Source organism: Hemicordylus capensis, chromosome 6 (assembly GCF_027244095.1).
Source record: "Hemicordylus capensis ecotype Gifberg chromosome 6, rHemCap1.1.pri, whole genome shotgun sequence".
NCBI classification, from domain to species: Eukaryota; Metazoa; Chordata; class Lepidosauria; order Squamata; family Cordylidae; genus Hemicordylus; species Hemicordylus capensis.
Window position 1 is genome coordinate 51241432 of NC_069662.1, and position 14909 is coordinate 51256340.

The 14909-nt window shown below is 46.4% G+C and overlaps 1 protein-coding gene across 3 annotated transcripts in view; it reads right to left on the reverse strand.

Annotated features, from left to right (window-relative positions):
* Window positions 1–14909, reverse strand: part of LOC128330458 (uncharacterized) — an 86744-nt gene that overhangs the window by 42544 nt on the left and 29291 nt on the right. For all 3 annotated transcript variants that reach the window (XM_053263402.1, XM_053263401.1, XM_053263400.1), the window contains exons 4-5: window positions 9890–10123; window positions 1329–1446 (exon numbers count right to left, since the gene is read on the reverse strand). In XM_053263402.1, the coding sequence (XP_053119377.1) occupies window positions 1329–1446; window positions 9890–10123 (352 nt within the window). The remainder of the gene's footprint in view (window positions 1–1328; window positions 1447–9889; window positions 10124–14909) is intronic.

A 14909-nucleotide genomic window follows, 5' to 3' on the forward strand; every position in this document is an offset into this window, starting at 1 on the left:
AAACGCTGAGATTGTTTATGTAATGTTGGCCACTAATATTTACTTAATATTGATCTTTTTCTCCAAGAAAGAAAGCTTAATCCTAAAAAATCTATTGGCTATGTCCAGCAGAGGTTGCATGAAACAAATTTGTTTATTCATTTTGAATTCAAATCAAACTCCAAAAATTCATTTTGAATTCAAATCAAACTCCAAAAATTCATTTTGAATTCAAATCAAATTTGAATCTGATCCAAAAATTCAAATCAAATCAAATGCAAAATGATTTGAACCTGTTTTGGCACCTTTTTAACCAATCAGGGGGCCTGAATGGTTTTTTAAAGGTGCCAAATGGCACTCAAATCAAATTCAAATCAAATTTTGAAAATTCAACTGAAATTCAAATTGAACTGCCTTTTAAAGAGGTGATTCAATTCGAATTTGAATCACTCGAATCACCCAGATTCGAGTTGAATCAATTCAGGTTTGAATCACTAGTGTCCAGTGTAATGCTGCCATCACATAAGAACGCCCCCCCCTTTTAAAAATATATATATATTTATTTTATATGTTTCACTAGCACCATGGGGGAGGGGTGATTTTTGCCAAGTCCCCCTTCTCTATACTGCTTCCGAAGGGCATATTTTCAGATGGCATCAGGACAGCAGAAGAAAGGCAGTATCAGGAAAAACTGCCTCTCCCCCATTGTGCAAGTGAAATGTTCTTCTGGAGCATAAGTTTGGATGTTGTCTTGTATATACAACAATGAAGAGAAAGAATGAGGATTCTTCTCAGGGACAAAATTCCCTCTTATCTCTCTTCCACACGTTGGGGGAAACACCATCCCCATGTGCACATTCCTCCTCCAAGTCGGAGGAGATATCACATGGTCATGTAACATATCAGTAGGGTATACACATGTAAAACCCAATGTGTATGCGCCTGAACAATTCTGTTGATATCCCACATAAAATCCAGGATTCAGTTGTGCGATCTGAGCCTATGCACATTGGATTTTACTGTGTCACCCGACTCAAACGTTGTACTCAGACATGGACATCCAATGGCCTCAGAGGAGAACAGGCATGCCAAACTGTTCAAGGCTTTCTCATTTTCTTCTTGCTTTCCCCTAAAACTGTCCGGTTTGTCAGCTTCTTTGATACCCCTTTTGCAATATCCATTGCTTATCATCAGTTGTTTAATTCTGTGGCCCTTGGGTTACATCTCAGAATAATGCAGTCAAATACTTTACTGGCTGCATTCACCCACGTGGTTTGATTTTCTGAACTGTGCAACTATGGAATCCCATCCCTCCATGGCAGCCAATTGGCTGTATTGATTGGACCTACCGGAATTGCTCTCAGTTGGGTTGCTTTATCAGCAGTTTCAGGTTTTGGTTTCTGAGGGATGAAGCGTCTCGGAGGTGGTATCTTTGGAGGCATTAACTGGCTCTGTGCAGACATTGGTCTGTGGGGAAAAGTAACATATTGTGATGCATCACAAAGCTATAAATAAAGCTGCTTGATGCCTTGGATTCCACCACAGCAGCCAGCTGGAAGCATCTATTTATTTATTTTTATTTTTACATTTTAAATGTTAGATTTATATACTGCCTTTCATTAAAAACAATCATAAGGTGGTTTACAAAAGTTAAAACACATAATAAAAATGAATTAAAAGTATTTAGTTAAAAATATAAAAACAATCTGATATTAAAATATACAATATACAAATACAAAAACTATACATGGATAAAAACACACAGAAGCAGCAATAAAACAATCATGTAAAGGCTTGGATAAAAAGCCAAGATTTAACAAGCTTCCTAAAAACTGTGATGGAGTCTGAGCAAATGGCCACTGGGAGAGCATTCCAAAGCCTGGGGGCAGCAACAGAGAAGGCCCTGTCCTGAGTGCACAACAACCTAGCCTCCCTCATTGTCAGCACCCGGAGCAGAGCCCCCCCCAGATGATCTCGTCAAGTGGGCAGAAACCCTTGGGAGCAGGCGGTCCCTCAGGTATCCCAGGCCCAAACCGTTAAGGGCTTTAAAGGTCAAAACCAGCACCTTGAATTTGACCCGAAACACACTGGTAACCAGTGCAGCTCTTTCAAAAAAGGTGTGATGTGATCACACCGGGCAGCTCCAGATAGAACCCTAGCTGCCACATTTTGTACAAGCTGCAGTTTCCGGATATTCTTCAAGAGCAGCCCCACGTAGAGCGCATTGCAGTAATCCAGCCGTGACGTGACTGAGGCAGGGGTAACTGTGGCCAGATCTGCCTTCTCGAGAAAGGGACGCAGCTGGCACACTAGCCAAAGCCGTGCAAAGGCATCCCTGGCCACCGCCTCCACCTGAGCTTCCAAAAGCAGAGCCGGGTCCAGTACTACCCCCAAGCTGCGTACTTGCTCCTTCAAGAGGAGTGCAACCCCATCCAGAACTGGTAAAATCTCCTCATCCTGATTGGGTCTCCTACTGACCAACATTACCTCCATCTTGTCTGGATTAAATCTCAGTTTATTAGCCCACATCCAGCCCATCACGGCTTCCAATCCCCAATTCAGGACATCCACCGCCTCCCTAGGATCCAGTGATGAGGAGAGAGAGTTGAGTGTCATCCACATATTGCTGATGACTCAGTCCAAGTCTCCGGATGACCTCTCCCAGCGGCTTCACGTAGATGTTAAACAGCATGGGGGACAAAATCGAACCCTGTGGAACCCCACAGGCCAATGGCCAGGGGGCCGAGCAGTAGTCCCCCAGCACCACCTTCTGGACCCTCCTCCCAAGAAAGGAACGGAGCCACTCCAACACAGTACCTCCAATTCCCATACTCAAGAGGCACTCCAGAAGGATAGCATGGTTGATGGTATAGAATACTCCCAAGTGGTCCAGCAGAACCAACAGAGACGCACTCCCCCTGTCTAGCTCCCGGTGAAGGTCATCCACTAGATTGACCAAGGCAGTTTCAGTCCCATATCCGGGGCAGAAGCCAGATTGAAAAGGGTCCAGATAATCCATATCATCCAAGAACCTCTGCAGCTGGGATGCCACCACACACTCTATCACCTTGCCCAAAAAGGGAAGGTTAGAGAGAGGTCTATAGTTGTCCAGGTTGGAGGGATCACAGGAGGGCTTTTTTAATAGAGGTCTTACCACCGCCTCCTTGAGGCATGATGGCATCCTGCCCTCCCTTAATGAAGCATTAATGATCACCTCCAACCATCTGCCTGTACCCTCCCTGGCAGCTTTTATTAGCCATGAAGGTCAAGGGTCAAGAGTGCATGATGTCCGCCTGCACACTGCACAGGATCTTGTCCACATCCTTGTCCACTAACTGAAAAGAATCCAACACAAATGGACCAGATGGTACCAAAGGCACGTCTACCGGAACTGCCAAAACTCTGGAGTCCAGGTCAGCACGGATGCGAGAGACTTTATCTGCAAAGTGGCAAGCAAACTGATCACAATGAGCTGTAGATGATTCCTCCCCCATTACCTGGGGGGATGTGTGGAGCAATGTTTTTACCACACGAAACAGCTCTATTTGTCTGCACTGAGCAGACGCAATGGAGGCGGAGAAAAAACATTTCTTCACCACCACGGTGTAGTCCCTAAAATGGGCTCTAGCCCATGTTCGATCGGATTCAGCACGACTCTTCCTCCAGCTTCATTCTAGCCGTCATCCAAGTTGTTTCATAGCCCTAAGCTCCGAGGAAAACCAAGGAGCTGAACGGGCTCCACCAAGCCGGAGAGGGCATTTAGAAGCAACCGTGTCAACAGCCCGGGCCGTCTCTCCATTCCAGAGATCAACCAGGGCCTCGACAGGGTCACCAGCTCTGGACACTGGAAACTCCTCAAGGGCCATCTGCAATCCAAGTGGATCCATAAGCCTCCAGGGGCAGACCATTCTAATTGGTCCACCACCCCTGCAGAGGGCAGATGGAGCAGTCAAACTAAACCCCACCAAATGATGATCTGTCCATGACAAGGGAGTTATCTCAAACTCCCCCACCTCCAGATCATTTATTCCCCAGTCGGCAAAAACCAGATCCAGAGTGTGTCCTGCCATGTGGATAGGGCCCGATACCAGCTGAGACAGGCCCATGGTTGCCATGGAAACCATGAAATCCTGAGCCGAACCCACTAGGGGGGGGCCTCAGCATGGACACTGAAATCCCCTAAAACAATAAGTTTGGGGGAACCCAAGGCCACCTCCGAGACCACCCCCGCCAGCTCAGGTAGGGAGACTGAAGTGCAGCAGGGTGGTCGGTACACCAGCAGAATCTCCAGCCTATCTCGGAGGCCCACCCTCAAGGACAAATACTTGAAATTCTGAGATTGCCTGACTGGGCACCTGGAAATGGGGAGGGTCTCTCGAAAGATGACTGCAATGCCCCCTCCCCGACCCTCGAGGCGGGGCTGCTGCACGATCTGGAAACCTGGAGGATAGAGCTGAGAGAGACCAACCCCGCCCAGCTCATCCAACCAGGTGTCCGTCACACATACCAGGTCAGCATGCTCATCCACAATCAGATCATGGATGAGAGATGTTTTAGCATTAACCGACCTGACATTCAGCAGCAGCACCCTAATCCTCGAGGGAGTGTTCCCAGAGCTCCCAGGGGTCTCAGGGTTGGGAGAAGGGCTGGAAAAAGGAACAGGCCTCAGTTGCTTGGACCATTTCCCCCTGTAACGGCCAGCCCAACTCCCACAGCCATATCTCCCTCTGCCTGCTACCAGTGGTATTGCTGCTATTGGTATCTATCTGCTAGACGATAGTGTCATAGCCCAGTCTGTTTCCGCCCCTCCCCTTCCAGTAGCAACTCAGAATCAGAGACTGAGGGGGTGGAACTGGTGCTGGCCCTGTCCTTCAATCCAGCCAGCATAGCAATGCGTGGGGAGGCTGATCTGGACCACACCACTGAGTGGGAAGCTGAGGTAGCCCTGAGTTAGGAATCCCACAAGGAAGCCCCTCCAGGGTCAGAGACCCCTGAGACAGCACCCATGGAACCCCAATTCGTGACAGAGCCAGCCTCTCCTCCATCACCACACCCTCTAACATCAGAACCACCAGCAAGCCAGGGGAGAACAGCTGGGACAGAGAAGGAGTTTCAGACTCTGAGCAATGGAACCTTTGAAGTCTGAACACTCCAGGCCTAGAGGCAGGGCCTGGGAGGAGTGATCTAAGCCCAAGAGCACTTAAGAGCGCAGTTTGCCTGCAGACACTGGCGAGTCACCTTGTTCTCTGGGGCCTCTCCAGCCTTGCCTCTGCACGATTCCAACCTCACTTTGCTTTGCTTCAGCCTTTGCCACAGCCAGATCCCAACCCCACCTTCCTTTGGCTCAGTTTTTTGCCACAGCCAGCCTCGCTTTGCCTCACCTCAAGCCTCATGGGCACCAAGGACAGGACAGGGTGGTTAGCTTGTAACTGGCAAATGCATTGGTAGGAGGCCCAAGGCTCAAAGTCTTGTCATCTGCCCTCTCAATTATGGATCCCATTATAGCAATGGCACCAGGTTTTCCTAGCACCTGAGGGGTTTTGTGTGAGCAGGCACTGGCAAATTGTCCCAAGCAGAGGTAGCCCTTTCACGAGGCAACATGAGACAATTGCTTCAGGCAGCAGATTACTGAGGTGTCAGAGAGGCAGCAAGATACTCACCTGCTCCCAGTGGTGGTTGGTGAGGGCAGTGCTGGAGTGGTGGTGAGAGGTACCTTTAAAAAGTGATCTGACCGGTGGTACCACCAGCACCTGCAAGCCGCCTGGAGCAGTGGCACCATGCCCAGCATCCCACATGGTGGTTGCCACAGCTCCGGCAATTACCTGGCCTCTGCGCATGCTGACAATGCAAATGGCCCCCATGCATGCGCAGAGGCCAGGTGAGTGTCAGAGTCGTGGCATAGGATGCCACTGCATGGGATGCTAGGCAGAGCACCGCTACTCATGGCAGCTTGCAGGTGTCAGCAGTAGTGCCATTGCTAATTTTTTAAAGGTATCTCTTGCCACCCCTGCCAGCACCACTCTCACTGGCCACCTCTGCCTGCCCCTGCTTTAAAGAAAAAAGAGAAAAAGGGGAAGGAGGGTGTGTGCAAGTTGGGTGGCAATTGACACCCCTTCTGAGGTGTACAGAAATCTTCAGCTGCACTGGTCCCAATCCCCCAAAACAGAAACAAAGGTTTTGAGGGAGCATCAGTTTTCTTCCTCTTAGGTCAATCAAAGGCCAAGAGAATAAATTGTTGCTGTGCCACCACTGGCAGGGATGCTACCCGGGCCACAGATATGGAGAATGAAGAAAGGCAAGTTAGGCCCTGAGAGCAATTTTAGGCATCCTTCAACTCAGAAGCTCAAGTCTATTAACTCAGGGAGCATCTGGGACTTCTCAATTCAGGTTAGTTCATCCAGGATGTTATCCCTCAAGGCTTCCAAGAACTGGCCCATTAAGGTTCTGAGCCTAGACATGAAATGAGCTGGCCTACTTGAGAAAAAATCCAGTGTCAGGAACACAGGAAGCTGTCTTATACCGAGTCATACCATTGGTCTATCTAGCTCAGTATTGTCTACCCAGACCGACAGCGGCTTCTCCAAGGTTACAGACAGGAGTCTCTCTTAGCCCTATCTTGAGATGACAGGGAGGGAACTTGGAACCTTCTGCATGCAAGCAGGCATATGCTCTTCCCAAAGCAGCCCCATCCCCATCTTCCAGTGCTCACATGTACTCTCCCATTCAAATGCAAACCAGGGAAGACCCTGCTTAGCAAAGAGACCCTGCTTAGCAAACAATTCATGCTTGCTAACACAAGACCAGCTGTCCTCCTCCTGCCAGTGAGAGATGCGCTGTTTGATGTTTTTTTCTTCGGTGAGTAATTCAAGGTTGAGTTCAGCTCACTCACACACATCACTGTTCCAGAGAAGGCCAGGCTGCGGAAAAAAGAGGGCTATCCATCTCACATCACCTTGTGATGATCAATGTATCCAGTACTTGACCCTGGCCATTCCTTGACTGTTCCACATGCCTCTGGCCCTCTGCTCCACAATTATCCCACTGCAACCCGTCACTATCATTGAGGTAGTAAGATCCATAGTCTTACTAATTTTGACCTACCAGTCACTCAACCCTTGATGAACAGAACAGAATTTCTATCAAATGTGGCATATCTCTTATTGCCATTAAGTTGTTTTTATATCTCTCATTGTCATTAAGTTGTTTTTTGCTCCTGGTGAGTTACAAACCTTGTCAAAAAAGAGAGGAGAATCCTCAAATGCCTCCAAATTAGACTTTTCTGATGGTCCAACATGTTTTGGCAAATCCTGTATAAAGGGCTCTTATTTCAATATCTCTCAATAAAAAGAGGCTGAAAAAAAGACATGCCCAGCCCTGTTCCTTATAGCTAATCTACACTATCAATTAAACATAATGGAGTTTAGCTATAAGGAACAGGGCATGTCTTTTTTTCAGACGTGTTTAATTGAGGAGAGATATCGGAATAAGAGTCCTTGATAGAGGCTCTGCCAAAACACATTGAGCCACCAACAATCTTAATTTTGAGTCATTTGAAGATTTTCCTCTCTTTTTTGTCTGATTTGGTGCCTTCCCCTCTGTTTTTGGTGTTGAGTTACAAGCTTGGCTGATGTAAAGGCTTGGGGACTGCCTCTTTGGCCTGCTGGGCAAAGAAGAAAATGTAGGGTGAATGTCAAGTGCTCAGGTCCAAGTATGGCAAGTATGTGGGGAGTCTGATGTATGTGGATAGCCTCATTAGCTCCTCAGCAAGTTACCCAGACTGAGGGAAGGTAGCAGATCTGGGAGCTTTAGAGCATGGAGTGACCCAGGATTGGTTCTTTGGGATCACCCAATTCGCAGGATGTTTCTGGGCTATAGTGTTAGTTCCCTTCTCCAACCAACAGAGAGGAGTGATGTAGAGAGGAGGGGCTCCACATCTGACCTTCAGGGCTTCTGGTTTATAATATATTTAGCCACGTGGAAGGAGATATCTAGGTCCCAGGGGCTTGATTGCCCCTGCTAACAGGGCAAAGAGGCACCTTTTTAACGTGATGATTCTCTTTATTTAGCAGGGGGAGAGTTAACTGGCCCTATCCAGCCCCCAGCACAGTACCTCCAGTGACTGTTGCTGGTGTCTGTCTTATATTTCTTTTTAGACTGTGAGCCCTTCGGAGACAGGGATCCATATTATTTATTATTATTTATCTATGTGAACTGCTTCGGAAACCTTTTTTTGTTGAAAAGTGATATATAAATTATTATTGTTGTTGTTGTTGATGATGATCACCACCAGTGGGGTATTTGTATTCCTTGCCTGAACCATAACTGACTGCTCTGCAGGACTTCATTGAGAAATAATCTTCAGCAAGGTTTCATTGATTCTTCCACTTCTCCTGATGCTCTTTGCCAAGAAATTCAGAAAACTCAGACTCTGCAATGATTACTGAGCTTTAACCACTGTCCATAAACTGATAGGCAACTGGAATTGATATAATGCACACTCATACAACCTCTCCACTGCTGCTACTCTTCCTACCAGCTGGGCAATAGGGCTGATTTCCTTTCCATGGCAATACTCATGTGCAACAACGCAGTACATTCCTCTACATAACATTCTCCCATCTTTGCCACCTACGGGCTCTACTTCTCCAACATGACTCATCCATCCAGGATGGCAGTGCATTCATTTTAGTATAAAAGCTCTCCAGGAGGATCTGTGATGACAATCTGTTCAAACAAAGGAAGTTTACAAAGTTTTGCTGACTGTGGAGGCAGTCCAGACCTCCACATTACTGAAGTTGGCCTATAAATAAGTGGGACCTTTCGCTATCATAGATGTAATCAGTTCTTGGGCAGACTACCTCCACTTCCTCCTGCCATGAAGATCCACACTGTATTCTGCTGATCTTTCGTGATCCCAGCCAAGACTGATGAGGACTCAGAGAGGAACCAACCCCCAACTCTCACTGGGTCTGGTGCAGGGGAATGACCCCTTAGTTATCCTAGATACTGGATTACAGAATACACCATGGATGCCTGGCAAAGCCTGATGGAATGGAAGGACTAGTAGCCAGAAGTGTGGTCCGAGGAGTCTGCAGGGGATATTTGCACTCCCACACTGGTGCACCGAATCCATCACAGCTTCCCACACAAGCCAGGTCCCTTGGAGAAAGACTGGGAAAGTGTCATGACCACGAGCATTGACCTGGGCACTGACATAGAAGGAGAGGGACCAGCTGGATTGAGAGGGCCAGGTAGTGCAGGTTGCAGGAGCTCCAAACCCAGACACTGACATCAAACCCCAAAATAACAGCCCAATGGTCCCCAAAGAAAATCCCCCGCGACAGCAACTCCGTGCTCGATTCCCCTAGGAACCAGCATCCACACTATCAAGCGCCTCATGCTCTCCAAGGCTCACTCACCAACACAGGCAACACAGCAGGAGAGAAACAGCAGCAAGATAATGGAGTGCTAGGCTCCAGGAGAGCAGACGACCCCTTCATAGCACTCCACAACTGAGGAAAGGGGAAAGAGCCTGGGAAAGGAGTTGGGCCCAAGGAGCATGTAAGGGCTCAGTTGGAATTAGACTCTTTTGGGACGAATCGTCTCTTTCCTGTGCTCTGTCCAGGACTCTGAAGGAGCTGTTTCTGGCCACCTTGGTTCTCCGTTCCATGGTTCCGAATTCTGGATGGGACACAGAGCTCTTGCCTGTGTACTGACAGCTGCTCTAGCCTGCCTGCTGGACCTGTATCCTCCCAACCCTTCAGTGGGCTCAGCTTTATGAGGATGGAACAAGAAGCATCTGCACTGATAACCCAGCTCACAGTCCAAAGCAAAGAAAAAAGGGACACCTCACTGGGCTCAGATGTGAAGCAGAGGCCATCTTAAGCCAAAACATACTAGCTTTACTTACCTTGGGAAAGAACAGATGTGACCACAGGCAGAGCACTTCCTCCGGACAGGAGCTTCAGCTTTCTGCTTTTTTGAGATCTTCTGTGAACTGACATAGACGGTCAAAGGGGACTCCATTTCTGTCTGGTACCAAGGACGTTGCTCGGGCATCTTCACTAAAGTCTCCATACCTTCATCAGTCTGCTTCTTTAGATTTTCAGGTTCACTGTCATCGGTCTCCCTGAGGAAGGTGTTGCTGTCAGGGAAGGAAACATTAAAACTGTATGGTAAAATTGGATGGCAGCATTTCCAGTGGCATTCCCATGATTTCTCCAACCTGTCTTTTAGGAGGGTCCGGGTGAAAGCTGGAACACACCAGAATGGTGTGGAATGGGCCAGAATGACCCCTTTAAAATCAAACTGGATCCCAAAACCAGAAGGATGTGTTAGAGACTCTGAAGAACAATATTATAACACTGAAAAAGTTCCAATAATTTTATTTATTTATTTATTATATTTCTATACTGCCTTACATGTGTATCCCTTGGTGGTGTACATAAGTTAAAATACAATATTAAAACAGGATACAATGATTAAAAATAACAGGATAATTAAGATATAGAATTAATTAAAATTAATTAAAAGCCTGAGATAACAGGTGTGTCTTAAGGGTCTTTTAAAAAATAGCCAGAGATGGAGAAACTCTGATTTTAACAGAAATGCTGATTTTAATTGTAGAGTGCATTTCAGAGCCCTTACAGAGAAGTCCCGGTCATGAGTAGCCACCAAACAAGCCAGTGATAGCTGTAACCTGACCTCCCCATATTGTCTTAATAGACAGGAGGGTTCATGACAAAGGAGGGGCTCTCTTAAATACTCTGGACCAACGCTGTTCAGAGTTTGTATTTTGCTTGGAAACATATTGGCAGCCAGTGCAGTTCTTTCAAGATGGGTATTATATGGTTGTAATGATCTGCCTCTGAGCAGTCCCCTCCTTTCCCCTAAAGAGTCAACCAGAAGTGAACCCTGACTAACAGGCTGGTGGCCTCCAGGGATCAGCCAATCAGCACCAGGTGGGTAGGACCTAGAGGGCCATGAGGCAGGAAGAGAAGAGTTTCGTTGTTCAGAAGGAGCTAGGCTGGGGGTTGCAGCAGGACATATGGCCATGGAGTTGGCTATGAAAAGAACTGCAGGTCCTTGAGAGACAGGATTGCAGGATGCTTGAATCTCATCAGGTGAGGGGTGCATTTTCAAGGAAAAGGGGATTCAGCCTAAGGAACAGATTATTAGTCAGTTTGCATTAGACTTTTGTTTTCTTTTCATGTGCTATGTATATCCTTGCAACTGGTTTAGGACTCTGTACGTGCAATGTAACTAAGCTAAGAAACAATAGCCTGTGCCCATCCATCCAGGACGCTGCAAAAGTCTCTGTAAATGTTCAAAGGTGCTTTTGTATTTTCCTACATCCCTGTTGCTTGCAACTGGGGTGCTTTTTGGAAATATTCTTGCAACTACTGAGTGTTTCTTTTACCTGTAACTAAAAGCTGAGAGAGCCTCAGACGGAAACTGTCTGCAGTATTTTGAATAAAATTTCTTTTTCTTTTTGTTCTTTGCAATTTTAATGAGCCTCCTTGAGTGAATTTTTAACTCGGCCGGGGGGGGGGGGGCTGGAAAGGGGTTTACTCTGGTGCAAACACGTCTCAATTTGATCATTCAGCTACCAAGTTTTCTCACCACGTGTAAGCTTGCATGTGGAAGGTTTTTGTACTTTCCCAATAGTAAGAGAAGTAGTTTACCTGGAAATTAATACAAGCCAGGAGAAAAATAAACTTTGTTGATAATAGGGTGTGGTGGCAGCGACTCAATTACTAAGGACAGGAACATTTGGGGACAGCCTTTGTTCTGAACATGTAGAAAGGATGATTCAGCATTTCTCTGCCCCTTACATGGGCTTGCTCTGAGACAAAGGCTTGGGTAAATCCGCTACAATGGTCTCTTTGGGTTATCCTGGAGCCCAGTCTGGCTGCCGCATTCTGCACCAACTGTGGTTTCCGGACTATGTACAAAGGCAGCCCCAGGTAGAGTGCATCACAGTAGTCAAGCCTGGAGGCTACCAGCATATGTACCATTGTTTTAAGGTCATTTTCCTCCAGAAATGAGTGCAGCTGACATATCAGCTGAAGCGGATAAAAAGTGCCCCTGGCCATTGCCTCAACCTGAGAGTCCAGAGAGAATTTTGCATCCAGGACCACTTCTAAGCTACATACTTGTTCTTTCTGGAGAGTGTGACCCCATCCAGAACAGGCAGATCAAAACCATCTCTCGAGTTCTGACCCCACCACAGTCAGTACTTCCATCTTATTTGAATTCAATTTCAGTTTGTTATCTTTCATCCAGCCCATTACCGCCTCCAGGCAGGCATTTAGGGAAGTTATGCCATTACCTGATGAATTTGATATGGAGAAATAGATATGGGTGTCGTCAGCATATTTATTTATTTATTTAGTTAGTTATATTTTTATACCACCTGATATGTACATTCTCTAGGCAGTGTACAAAATTTAAAATAATATTTAAAAGTCATAGAAATGGACATAGCTGACATCTCAGCTGAAGCTGATAAAATGCTCTCCTGGCTATTGCCTCAACCTGAGAAACCAGGGAGAGCTTCGGGTCCAGGAGCATTCCCAAGCTACATACCTGATCTTTCGGGGGGAGTGAACCCTATCCAGAACAGGCAGATCTAACCATCTCTTGGGTCCCGACCCCACACAGTCAGTACTTCCATCATTTTTGGATTCAACTTCAGTTAGTTATCACTCATCCAGCCCATTACTGCCTCCAGACAGGCATTTAGGGAAGATATGCCATTTCTTGATGAGGTCGACATGGAGAAGTAGATCTGGGTGTCATCAGCATATTGATAACACCCTGCACCAAACCTCCTGATGCTCTCTCCCTGAGGTTTCATGTAGATGTTAAAAAGCATTGGAGACAGTCTGGGGCCTTGTGGAATGCCATACATTAACTCCCACTTTGCAGCACAACAGTCTCCAAGCGACATCATCTGAAATCTGACAGAGAGGTAGGCACAGAACCATTGTAAAACCTGACCACCCAATGCCAACTCCCTCAGGCGACCCAGAGGGATACCATGGTTGATGATATCGAAAGCTGCAGAGAGATCCAAAAGGATCAGCAGAGTCACATTCCCTCTGTCGATAGCCATTTGGAGATCTTCCATCAGGCCGACCAAGGCAGTCTCAACCCCATAGCCCACATGAAAACCAGTTTGAAATGAGTCTAGATAATCTGCATTATCCAAAACTGCCTGGAGCTGAGAGGCCACCACCTGCTCAATCACTTTGCCCAACCATGGAAGATTGGAAACAGGTCTGTAATTAGCTAACTCCAAGGTTTCCAGTACAGGTTTCTTCAAAAGTGGTCTAATAATAGCCTCCTTAAGGCAAGGAAGCATCCTGCACTCCCTCAGAGAAGCATTTATAATATTTACCAGACCCTCTCTGATAATATAATTATCAGAGGAGATAAGCCAAGTTGGGCAAGGGTCAAGAGAACAGGTTGTAAAGCGCACAGTCCAAATCAGTTTGTCCATCAGGAGTCACAAACTGAAAATGATCCAATCTAATCTCGTAAGAGGAGTTGCTGGACAGCTTCACAGTAGACACTGCAATAACCATGGAATCCAGCTCAGCCCAAATGTGAGAAATTTTATCCACAAAATATGTATTCGACCCTCTCTGATAGTAGTACAAATATTACACTTTTATTAACCCTGTCAGAGCTAAAAATGGATCGGAACAGCTCGGAATGCCCTGCAAAAGCCTATTGTATGTGTATAACACCTTCAGAGCTGGAATGGCGGAACAGCTTGAAACCGCCCTGAAACCGCCCCTAACAGTCAAGCTGTGTCTCAAAAATTGTGGAATGGGCTGCAGGCAGTGGAGAAGAGTATTGCAGCACTAAAGTATTTCCAATTTTCTATCGCCCTTCAGAGTGATAGTTCTGCCTCTGCTGCTGCTGCCATCAAGTGAAAAGCTCCCCTTTTAAAGAGGCTTTTGCCCTATTAAAAGAGCTCTTGGTTTCTCCCAGTTGTTGACTGTGCCGCACTGAACTGCATTTAGAGCATTCCTTATCTGCTCCTTCTCTCTCTAGCTTTCTTATTGTTTGTATGGTATTAGTGCTGTGCTGCTCTTTTAATTAGCCACCTATTGGCAAAATGGGGAAGTGACATGACTAGCAAGCCAGAGGCTGCCGGTTTGAATCCCCGCTGGTATGTTTCCCAGACTATGAGAAACACCTATATTGGGTAGCAGCGATATAAGAAGATTCTGAAAGGCATCGTCTCATACTGCGCGGGAGATGGCAATGGTAAACCCTTCCTGTATTCTACCAATGACAACCACAGAGGTCGCCAGGTGTCGACACTGACTCAACAGCACACTTTACTTTACCTTTAAAATGGCTCTGTGGTCTCCAAGAGTTGACACCGACTTCAAGGCAGAACTTTATTTTTACTTTACTCTTTTAATTGGCTGTATTTTTGGTAAAACACCTTTAGAAAAAATTTAGCAGAAAGGCAGGTAATATTTTTATTTTTAAAAAAACAACACACATTATAATTGAGTGAAAAGCATAGTGGGAAGAAAACTGGATAGAGGGGAAATTTCTACACGCTCTCAGAGCTTCCTTGGAGAAATCAATATTGCTGGGGGTGGAGATATGAATGTTTCAAATAAAGACATAAATATGAGTGATTGCATGTATTTATTTATTCACTGACAACATTTATACTTCCCCTTTCTACCACTCTTGGCTTCCAAGGCAGCTTTGGGAGGGAGGAGATGGAATTTCTGCCTCTGCTGCTGTGTCAGCATTATTCATGCCTCTTTTCTCACACTGCCAGCCTGAGCCTACTCCCACTTATCTGAAACAAGCGTCACGCACTCAACCCAGTGGGACTCAATGACGAGGAAAAATGCACATGAAGTCCCTGGAGGTTATCCCACACAGCTCAATCT